We start from the raw sequence: 11,404 nt of genomic DNA, 5'->3' as shown, positions 1-11,404 counted from the left end.
TCCATCCCTAGTTTCTGACTGGAACTTTGATTTATTAATAAAATAAGGGAACTAAAATCAGTGTTGTTGTTTTTGAAACATAAAAAATTGATGTACTGAAAAACGTTCATCATCGGAAAAGTAAAAAACTTGTCATCATCATTTCGAGCTATCACAATTTCCCTAATGGTCTTCAGATATGTGAAAATTGTAGTCTTCCTCTCCTCATTTTTCTGATTGATTCTCTCTACGTAATTTGATTAGTTGTCTTGGAAGTGGCAGACACGATGACAATTCAATTTTTTTTCGTTCTGACTTTATTTACCCGTGAAGAACTGAAATAGATAATTTTCAATGAGAGATATTTTGGTTATGAATAAAATACCAGGAATAAGGAAAACATAAATTTGGAACGAATTGAAAATCAAAAACATAAAAGATCATGGAGCATTTTACCAGTTTGGATTAATTTGCAGTGTTGTGAGTGAAGAATTCCGATGATTCAAAATTGAGATAAGATTGAGGGTGAAAATGTGACAGGTCAGCTTTTGCTATCATAAATTGGGTAAAGACAATTCAAATTCAAATTTTAATTGGAAACTGGAACGAAGAAGCTGATATGACAGTAAGTGAGAAGCATCTAGGCAGAAGGGTCTGTGAAAAAGTAAGTGAGGAAAGATTGAGATCGATTTGAATGCGTGATAGGATAGACAGGTATTTTCCCAAGAAACCACCCTGAATTCTCAAACGATCTTTTGCATCGCATGCATTGTACTTATCTGAATGTATTGCATTTCTGGTATCTTAAACGGACGTAGACGCTTCTTCTTGTTGTCATCATTCACAGACTCTGAATAGAGATTCGAGCTCATTAAAAGTATAAAAACGAAATCAGTGCGAGAATAGTAAGAAATTCAAGTTCAAGATTCAGTAAATGCCTTCGGCATGGGGCTCAAGTTAACTGGTTATTTTGTAATCATATATTTTAGAACTGTTCAGTTCGGAACATTGGGATCGTTTTTGAGTTTTTTAAATACTGATAGGAAAATTACAGAGTGGGAATAACTATAGCGCCCAAACTTTGAGTAAGCTCTGGCGCTAGCGAAACCGTCTGCTTTGCATACTCTAATATATTTTCTCCATTTTTTTTGCTTTAAACTATTTCTGACAGTTGGTTATTCCAACTTTGGAGGTAATGGTGACTGTTTTACCATACCACATGCCTAGTATGTAGCGCGCGAAAAAGGGGTGAGAACTTTGGAGATCGCTAAAAAAACTTGGAAACAGGAAATCAAGGGTCAATCAAACCCTTGAGTTGGGAACTTTCAAGAATATAAAAAAAGCGGTCATCTGATGTTTGAGACGACTCCTCAAGTCGTCTAAGCCGTGAAAGAGAAAATCAGAAGGAATCAAGAAAGAATCATGAAAAAAATGGCGTAGTAGTTTAGAATGTTCCCCAAATCAATGATAAATATTTTCCGAAACCAGCTCCATATGATTTCATATTGAACGCAAAAAGGCGCTTTCTTAACAGACCGTAACAAGAGGTTACAAAGGAAAATATCCAAAGATCTCCTTTGAGGCACGCGCTTTAAAACCGTTTTTCACAGGTGGAGTTGTTCACTATTGAGTTAAACAAGAACTGCCAGAACAATTGAATCGTGGCTATGAATTTTTATAGTGCATGTTGGCGTTTGAAAATTCTAAATGAGACTTCTCACCCGGTCACAATCATCGTATTCGGTGAGATATGCTCAAATGGTAAAATTTGTCGATTTTGGAGCCAAGCCAACAATTTTACATCGAACGGATTTTGAAGTCGGAAATGCTGCCCAGTCCCAATCACGTCTTGTGAACGGCAGTTGGACATTCTAACAGTACGGAGTGCCTGCAGACACTGCTAAGCTCACTCGTCAGTTGTTCCAAGCCAATTTTCCAGATTTCCTCACTAAGGATTAATTGCTAACTTCCAGTCTGATACTCAACCCGACGAATTTTCTGTTACAGGAACACTGGATCCAATAAGCCTCCACAAAAAATTATCCTCATTTGGGAGCCCTGAATAGATCCTTGACAGCGGTATGGGACAATTTGGACGTCAACTACCCTAGTGCCGTAGTAGACTCATTCTTGAAGAGGCTTCGAGCTGTTATCGAAGCGAAAGGAGGAAGGCTCAGAAACTGTTAATGACATCTTTTTTGTTGTATCTTAATGAACATTTCGGTTGAATTTCAGAAAAAATCTTTCAATTTGACCTTTTTACACTGTCTTGAAAGCGACGCTATATTTATTCCTTACCATGTAAAAAAATTGTTTTCCAGAAAAAACCAAATGAATAAATGAGCTGAAAAAAACGGAAAAAAGAATCCCCGTGTCGGCACTTTAGAGTATTGTAATTTCCTTGGCTCTTTATGACAAGGGGGCCCATGAGAAAAGGGGGGCCCATGGGAAAAGGGGGGCCATGAGAATAGGGGGGCCCACGTCAAAAGGGAAAAAAGCCAAGGAAAAAAGAATCCCCGTGTCGGCACTTTAAAATTATCTTTCTGACAAAAGTGTATCAAAAATCATCAGAAAAGTTTTGAGTTATTCGGAAGTCGGGCCGGGAAAATTTCTCTCTGCCAGGGCCAACCCGGGCCGGACCAGGATTTAGCAAGTATGATTATTACGCTTCTTTCGAAAAAAGTTCCATTGATAAAACAGCGAAACGGCAGCTGCAGACGGTGAGAGGAAGAAGCAAGAAGTGGACGCCAGACGGTTAGACGGAAAAGCGAAATGGTGGCACCAGAAGTCTAGAAAGACACATGGTAGAGCGGCGCGGAGGACAGTCGTCTAGAACCGTCCGCACGCGCGCGGTCGCTGCTTCCCTCCTTTTCCATATAACTCACGGACACTGACACACTCACAATCACAACACACACACACACACACACACACACACACACACACACACACACACACACACACACACACACACACACACACACACACATGTCTTCTGTCTCCGCTTCCACACCTTCCCCGCTTCCTCACTGTATCGGCTTTCCGTGCTTCCTCTCACAATCCCTCTTCTTGTGTTCTTTTTTTCTCCATTTTTATTTGTTTTTTTGCGCTCTCCTCTCTTTCTCCCTCGTGTCATTCACAGAAATGTATTCTTTTTGCCTATCTGCTACTACTCGTTATGAGCCTTACTCTCTTTTTTTCTAGAAACTTTTTAGAAAAAAAAGGAGGGTAAAAATGTAACACGTGAGCTTCTGATATTATGAATTCTAAGGTCATGGGTTAAATTTCGCACTCTAAAATTATCTTTTCGACAAAAATTTATCAAAAATCATCAGAAAAGTTCTGAGTTATTCGTAAGTCGGGCCGGGAAAATTTCTCTCTGGCCGGGCCAGGGCCAACCCGGGCCGGACCAGGATTTAACAAGTATGATTATTACGCTCCTTTCGAAAAAAGTTCCATCGACAAAACAGCGAAACGGCAGCGGCAGACGGTGAGACGAAGAAGCAAGTAGTGGACGCCAGACAGTTAGACAGAGAAGCGAAATGGTGGCACCAGACGGCTAGACAGAAAAATGGTAGAGCAGCGCGGAGGACAGTCGGAGGTGTGTGCCTTCCCTCTTTTCCTCTTTCTCTTTTCCTCCTTCCCTCTTTTTCTTTTCAACTCACGGACACTGACACACTGTATCGGCTTTCCGTGCTTCCTCTGCCAATCCCTCTTCTTGTTTTCTTTTTTTCTCCATTTTCATTTGTTTTTTTGCGCTCTCCTCTCTTTCTTCCTCTCTTTTTTCTCAATTCCATGGTTTTCAATCTGAAGGGAAAAAATTCAAAAAAATATATCCCCGAAAATGCTTTCAAAATACGAAAAATGGCGAAGAAGTACGGGTATTTGAGTTCCTGTGCAATGAGAAACTTTGTCGACAGCCAGTTGTCATTTACAAAATAAAGCTCTATTTTTGTTTTAGTCTGAAACTGTTAATCTGAAAATTTTCATATTTTTCGATAATTGTTAAGATTTATATTTGGCACTTTTTGAATTATAAAAGCAAATTGAATTACCCTTTTTTTGGTGTACAAAAAATGAATAATTGATTTTTGTCCATTCAATTCTGAATTGTCATATGGCCTATCGATTTTACCGGGTGCGATTGATTTTTTCTTTCCCTTGAGCACGCGCACCTCACCTGAAAATAAGCTCCGCCCCCTAACCCGTCATCCCTATAAAAGGAAATCACATCTGTCGTTTAGTTCAGTCTTCCAACTTTTTTCTTTTTTATGTATCTCCTTTTTCTATTGATTTGATCACCGCAAAAATTTATTGATTTACCTTTCTGGCTATAGACTTGATTTTTAGTTCATTTTTCAGCAGTATCGCATGTTTTCTGCGTATATGAGGAGATAAAACAGGGTTTATGGCAGTCACTTTTCAATGTGTGTCAAATAGTGTGTATTTTGTTTTGTCTATTTTTCAAATTATATATTTTTTCGTGTCACTGAGCAGCATTTTGCTTCGTTTTTCCAATTTTCTACTATAAGAATCAAAAATAGTTTTATTTTTATCTGATTTGTAGTTTTTTGTCGCACATTTTTCGTTTCTATAGAAAATTTCCTACCGATCTTTTACTGTGAAGGAAGGTTTATGAGTATCTGACGGGAATAGCAAAAAAGGAGATTAATTTTGAGATACGTTATCGGCAGTTTATTTTTAAAAATCAACTTTGAAAAAGTTTGTTTTAAAAAATCAACTCTAGTCTGCCAAAGATGCGCGTTGCGGCCAGAATACAGATTGAGGAGCAATAACAAAAATGGCGACATTTTTTAAAAGTGCACCCGTTTTCGATACCGTACCTCAAAATTAAGTTTCTTTGGTCGATTTTCAGTTTGTTTTCTATTAAAAAAAACTCAAAGAAAGATTCATGAGTATCAGACGGGAATAGCAAAAAAGGAGATTTATTTTTAGAAATCTTTTTTAGTGATTGTCAAAAGATAAGCCTGTAGCTGCATTTTCGGCCGCAACTCGCATCTCTGTCAAACTACAATAACAGAAATAACCTTCTTGTTGACTCTCATGTCTTCTTCTGGTTTTGTAGTAACTTTATTGTATTTCTGTGCAATAAATTGTGTGTCGCCATGTAACTTTTCTACTTTATGAACAAAAGTATGTATTCCAGGAGATGTTTCTTTAAATTAAATGTATTTGGTTGTATGATTCACATCGATTATCTTTAACTTAACGAAAGTTTTCACTTGAAACAGTTTTCTTTTGTACAACGTCTTCCTATTTTTTGCCTTTTTTTCACCGCTGAAATTTTGCTATTCTCTAGTTTCCAACTTTCATTCACTTTCTTACACTCATTCTTGCATCAAATTTCAGTTGCGCAAAATAACAATGCAAGGAAATCAATCGTCTTCCAACTCGGATCAAAAAAATATGAAAACCGTCGATGACGCTACGCAAAAGAATGAGAAGCCCACTAGCTCCAGTGCGGGGGCTACAAAAAAAGTAAGTTATTATAATAAGAATTTAAAAAGTACTGAAAACTAAAAAAACTGTTCAAAAATTGACCAATTTTTGTCAAAAAATGACTGAAACAAAAATGAAAACTTTCAGCGTGAAGAAAACGAGATAGAATTTAAGTTTTAACACAAAAAAATGCCCAAAACAGCAATAGAAAGTTGTTCCAAATCGAATCTAGTCATTATCTCCATCGAGCAAAATTTTCATTTTCTGACCAAATATTGCAACAGAGTCCGAAATAATTTTTTTTTAAATTTAGAACTGTTCCAACCTTCTGAAAATAATAACAATGCTTAAAAACTAGAAAAAAAAGCCTGGACAACTGGCTTTAAGTTGAGTTATAAAGGAAAGGTGCCTTAAGCACTATCAAAAGGCAAAAAATATATTTAAAAAACCGGAACTAGAGAAGACTACAATGCCAAAGTTCACTTAGTCGCTAACATCGGACACCGAAAGGTCGGGGTTCTAGAATACTGTTCAGCATAGAACAACACAATTCTCAAGCCATCAGAAATATGGTGACTCATAGGCAGTGTGTGTTTTTGAAAATCACTGTTCCAAAACTCCGCACTACGAATTACTTCGTTTTTGACATTTTTGTGTTACCTGAAGTTTTTTATATCGAATTCTTGAAAAGTTTAAAGCTTGTTATGAAACGTATGTCTCTATTCGATTCAGAAAATTTTCTGAAAACTGTGGAAACAATCCTTTTTCAGTTTTGAAATTTTCAAAAGTTATTCCAATTCAAAAACCCAGAATTACGAAAATTCAAAAAAAAATCAGAAATTTAGTAGTTTGGAAATCAAAGTTTTTTGAATTAGAAATTTTAAAGTTCTTAATTTTAGAAGCAAAATCAATGGACCTGGACACCAAATTTCCCCGAGTACCCAGTGACGAGATTCCCTAAGGGTGTTCCTCAAGGACCAAAAAGAATTCCATCTTATACAGTTGAAGATCTAGATAAAGAATGGTCGAGAAAGGAGCTTCCTAGTCGACAGTGTGGAAGATATGCTCAATACGACCCGGAATCTTATTTCGAGCAGGAGCTTTTAAAAGAAACAAATTGGAAGAAGTTTCTGAAAGAAGAAAAAGCGGCCCGAAAATCGTAATAATTTTATGCTTTTTTCACTCATTAGCATTCCAAAACATGCTTTCGAATCTTTTTTTCTCTCTTCAAAGTCTTACTTTTCAAATTTTTTAAAATGAATTTTCCTGTCATCTTCTGATAAAATAATCTCCCTCCCCCAAATTTTTTTTCGAAACTTACCCTCCCCAATTTTTCTCTCAATTTTATCACTAATCGACATTTCAATAAATCAAAAAACATAATTTCTTCGAAATTCTTCATATAAAATTTGAAAACAGGTCCAAGTTCAAAACGTGATGTTCTCATTTTGAAGAACGCTTTGAAATTCTTTGAATTTCTGCCTGAAATAGTCGCAAAATGATTTCAAACTGCTCGTTTTGTTGTGTCCTTCGAAATGAGACCCCGCATAGACTCCGCCCATTTTGATTATAGGATGGAAAATTGAGCGTAGCCTAATTTACATGAAGAATAGTGGAGCTTATTGAACCTCAAAATAAGCTTAACTTAGTTTTTTGACAGTTTCTGAACTGGAAGTTATAGTATATTGGAAAAAAGCACCGCCCATTCTAAAAAAAAAGAAATTTGTTCTGCCTGAAAAATAAATTTTGGGAAATTTTACGAAACCTAGTCATGCTTATACTCATTTTAAAGCTCTTTTTTGAAGGGTTTTTGTTACGGACAAAATTAAAATGGTCTATTCTGAACATTTCGCTTCCAGTCCAATTTCTGTTTTGCTCATTTTTTGAAATTTCAGAATTTTTTGGAAAAAATTTCACTTGCAACTGAGGCTTGCAGAAAAACTGTGGAAGTTCAAAAGCCATATTCATAAACTTTTACCTTGGAAAACCATTTTCCTTCCAAAAATCAACTGAATTATTTTCCGAAAGGAAAATGGGAGCGTGAAAATGTACTGAACATCATTCAAAAAATTTCCGGTTTGCAGGGTCAGAAAATGGTTTTTGAACAAAATTTTCTTGAAAACTATTGAAAAAAATTTCTCATTTTTTGTCACAGTACTTGAAATTCTTAGCACCATCCATTCTTGTCATTTTTGTAGAAAACGTAGTTTTTATGTACGAGAGCAGCAATTTTTAAGTTTCAAATTTGATAATAATGTACTTAATATATTATTCTACTAAAATACAACTTTTTTAGAATCTAAAAAATTATAAAATTGACTGTAAACATGAAACAAAATTTCAGGGATTTCCAGAAAGATCCCAGAGATTCACAGAAAGATCCCAGGGATTTCCAGAAAAATTCCAGGAATTTCTAGAAATACCAGGCATTTCCAAAAAAGAAAACAATTTTACTTGAATTTTGACGCCTTTTCAGTTGATTTTTGAAAAATAAACATATTTCCAAGAAAAATGTTCATGGAAAGACAAGCTATGTGTCTGCGTCCACGATGTATTGTTCACAATTTCAAAGTTGTCCAATAACATAGCATTCTTAGATCAGAAAACACAACAGCAATATTTCTAAATAAAACATTCATTGAAGTTTGAAAATGAATCAAAGATGGTATAACATAGTTCCACGGGGTGAGTAGGTACAAAACGGGTGGTTCAATTAATTTTAAGAATTGAAGCTAATTTTTTCTATTTTAATCAAAATGAAATAGAAAAGGGAAGATCAAGGAAAGGAGAATAATAAAAGTTGGATAGTATTGAAAAAAAATTTAGGTGGGGAATTTTCGAAAATAAAATTTGGGGGAGGCAGATTTCTTTTTTTTAATAAAAAGACACAAAAATTCTTCAAAAATTAGAAAAGTAAAATTCTCAAAGAATGTAAATAAGAATCGAAGGATGTTTTGGAATGCTAATGAGTGAGAAAAGCATAAAATTATTGCGATTTTCGGGCCGCTTTTTCTTCTTTCAGAAACTTCTTCCAATTTGTTTCTTTTAAAAGCTCTCGCTCGAAATAAGATTCCGGGTCGTATTGAGCATATCTTCCACTCTGTCGACTAGGAAGCTCCTTTCTCGACCATTCTTTATCTAGATCTTCAACTGTATAAGATGGAATTCTTTTTGGTCCTTGAGGAACACCCTTCGGGAATCTTGTCTGCGGAATTTCAGGAAGATGTCCAGGTATCCAGGTCCATTCGGAACGGTTCACAGCCGGACGCTTTTTGTTGTGACGTTTGTCTCTCTTCACTTCCGCGGAGGCTTTTTTGTGAAGTGGAATAGTTTCACTGTACTTGTTTCCGAGGTCCAGGATAGTTTTATCAATAGCCAGCCGGTCTTTCGTAGAATTCATGGCGTTTGAATGATTGGTGATATTGGTGGCTTTAAACTTCCATTCAGCCTCAGCCGTCTCCTTATAGTCTTTGGTGGATTTCTCGATTTCCAACGCTTTTTTAATATCCTCCTCATTTGCATGGATAAGTAAGAGTGTCTCACAAATACGACGGGAGTAGGAGTTCGATTCGCATTGATTTTGAGAGAATCTTCTTTTCGAAATCAAATCTTCGAGTTTTTCCTTGTGACTTGTTTCCAAACGCGTGAGTCTTTCCACTTCCGCCGACGCTTTTTTGTGAAGTGCAATAGTTTCACCGTACTTGTTTCCGAGGTTCTGGATAGTTTTCTTATCAGCCAGCCGGTCCTCTGTAGAATTGGTGGCGTTTGAATGATTGGTGGTATTGATGGCAGTTTGGACGTTGGACATGCTAGTCGTTTCTGAAAAAAGGAATGTATTCATTCAAAATGATTCTTCGAATAATGTCGGAATAAAATATTTAATTTTGATCAATTGGTATTTTTGAAATAAAAGAAAATTACCGTTTGTAGTAGACGACTTGGTAATTCCTCTCGAGGGACGCTTATAGATTCGTTCATATATGTTATCTGCGTCATGATCTTGTACATCTGAAAACAATATATTTAAGAATGTTCAACAAGTTTCCAATTTTGTAAATAACTGTTGCTTTTAGCGGTTTTTCTATTTTTCGGAAAAGGAAAAACAATTTCTAGATTTAAAAAAAGATTTCAAAGTTTTGTTTTTCCGTTTTCCAGGCTCTCTGTTTTTGAAGGTTCGATCTAGCTCAAAGTGAGAAGAAAAAATTTCGAAAACGTAGCTATAGAATCATTTTGATTCGATTAGTTTGTTTTGAATTTTTGGTATTTAGCAAAAAAAAAAGTTTACCGTTCAAATACGACTCGCAGGTTTCGTTCGCGCGACGTTTGCGGATGCGGCTATACATGTTTTCGGCATCATGATGTTGGTCGTCTGAAAAAAAAACTTATGTTTAAGGTTCATGGTCAAATTATGAATATGTTGTCTCACCTGGAGTTTGGACCCGGCTCCCATCTGGACCGATGTTGATTGGTTTATCCATTGTTGAATCTTCCTTGAGGAATTCGTGAACTGCTGTGTATTACTGCAAAATGTTTATTCAATTAGAAGAAATAACAATTATAGTTTGCGACGAATCAGACCATTCAGCTGTCGTTAAAATTCTAACAAGTTAATAAGAAAACAAAGATTCAGCGTCGGCGGAAACATCAGCTCGCAAAAAACAGAAGCATCTCCTCCAATATCAAAAATGTAAGTTTTCGCCCTTTCCTTATATTAGGTTGGCGGGAAAGTCTTTGTCACTCTGTTTGTTTAATCACTGTTCTCGTATATGGAGGCTGTGTATGATATCGACTCTAGTGAATAACAAGGTGATAAGAACCTTCCATATAAACAAGTCCCCATTTCCTTCCCTGCTCCTCATCTGTAATTGAAACGATATGTTTGTTCCCACTGCTATTCACATCAGACATGTTTTGATTTACCTCTTCCTATCTCACACCACGATGAAGGATTCGGAAACTTTCTTGAAGAATGTGTACAACACACATGCCCCTCACTACAATACTATTCGCAATTGGTTCCATCGTTTCGAAAAAGATGACTTCTCGCTCGATGAAAAGGATCGCTCTGGGAGACCCCGTGAGTTGGATTTGGACAAGCTGAAGCACGCATTGCAATCGGATCCATTTCAATCTAGCCGTGAACTAGCTGTCACATTCGGAGTTCACCATAGCACAGTCCTTGAAGGTTTGAAGTCTCTTGGAATGAGAAAACTTTTTGGTCGATTCATACCTCATCACNTGACTCAAGCCAACCTTGACCGCCGAGTCGACGATTCGATTACTCTTCTCACTCTCCACGCGGGCGATCGATGGCTGGACCGGCTAATAACCGGAGATGAGAAGTGGGTCTTCTACGATAATCACCACAGGAAATCCCAGTGGGTTGGAGAAGGAGAGAGCCCACAGGATGTCCCCAAACCCGACCTTCATCCGAAAAAAGTTATGCTCTCTGTGTGGTGGGGAGTGGACGGCCCCATCTACTGGGAACTTCTGCCCGAGGGCAAAACAATAACTGGAGACCTCTACACTACTCAACTACGAAACCTCAAGAAAGCAGTCGACCGTTCGGCCCTGAAAGACAAGAAAGTGTACTATCAACATGATAACGCTCGCCCACATGTTTCGAAACAAGTGAAGCAGGAGCTGATGGGATATGGATGGAATGTTCTCCCTCACCCCCCGTATTCTCCTGATCTTGCTCCTTCCGACTATTGGTTATTTGGCGATATGACACGTGCCTTCGAAGGAAGAAGCTTCAATTCCCGTGGAGCGGTCGAAGCGGCACTCAAACAATACTTTGCCTCACGCCCGGCTGGATTCTACCGCAATGGAATCCATAAATTGAGGGAACGTTGGAGACATGTTGTTGATAATGATGGACAATATAATTAATTATTCGGTTATTTTTTCTTTGAGAAATAAACTATTGAAAAAGTGACAAACACTTTCCCGCCAACCTAATAGA

At 37.1% G+C, this 11,404-nt stretch overlaps 2 protein-coding genes across 2 annotated transcripts; one reads left to right on the top strand and one right to left on the bottom strand.

Moving 5' to 3' along the window:
- Positions 1-5,364: 5,364 nt before the first annotated feature.
- On the top strand, positions 5,365-6,602 carry CBG11809 (the record flags this gene model as incomplete). Its single annotated transcript, XM_002648740.1, has 2 exons — positions 5,365-5,478; positions 6,339-6,602. The coding sequence occupies 2 exons, from the start codon at positions 5,365-5,367 to the stop codon at positions 6,600-6,602; spliced, it is 378 nt and encodes a 125-aa protein (XP_002648786.1).
- A 1,823-nt stretch (positions 6,603-8,425) lies between these two features.
- Positions 8,426-9,917, bottom strand: CBG11808 (the record flags this gene model as incomplete). The annotated part of the gene is made up of 4 exons (XM_045239375.1): positions 8,426-8,727; positions 9,361-9,447; positions 9,725-9,808; positions 9,866-9,917. The coding sequence occupies 4 exons, from the start codon at positions 9,915-9,917 to the stop codon at positions 8,426-8,428; spliced, it is 525 nt and encodes a 174-aa protein (XP_045094674.1).
- Positions 9,918-11,404: the final 1,487 nt, after the last annotated feature.

This window comes from Caenorhabditis briggsae (genome assembly GCF_000004555.2).
Source record: "Caenorhabditis briggsae complete genome, chrX, whole genome shotgun sequence".
Classification (NCBI taxonomy): Eukaryota; Metazoa; Nematoda; class Chromadorea; order Rhabditida; family Rhabditidae; genus Caenorhabditis; species Caenorhabditis briggsae.
Note: the sequence above shows the minus strand (reverse complement) of the source record. Positions and strands in the feature narration are given on the sequence as shown.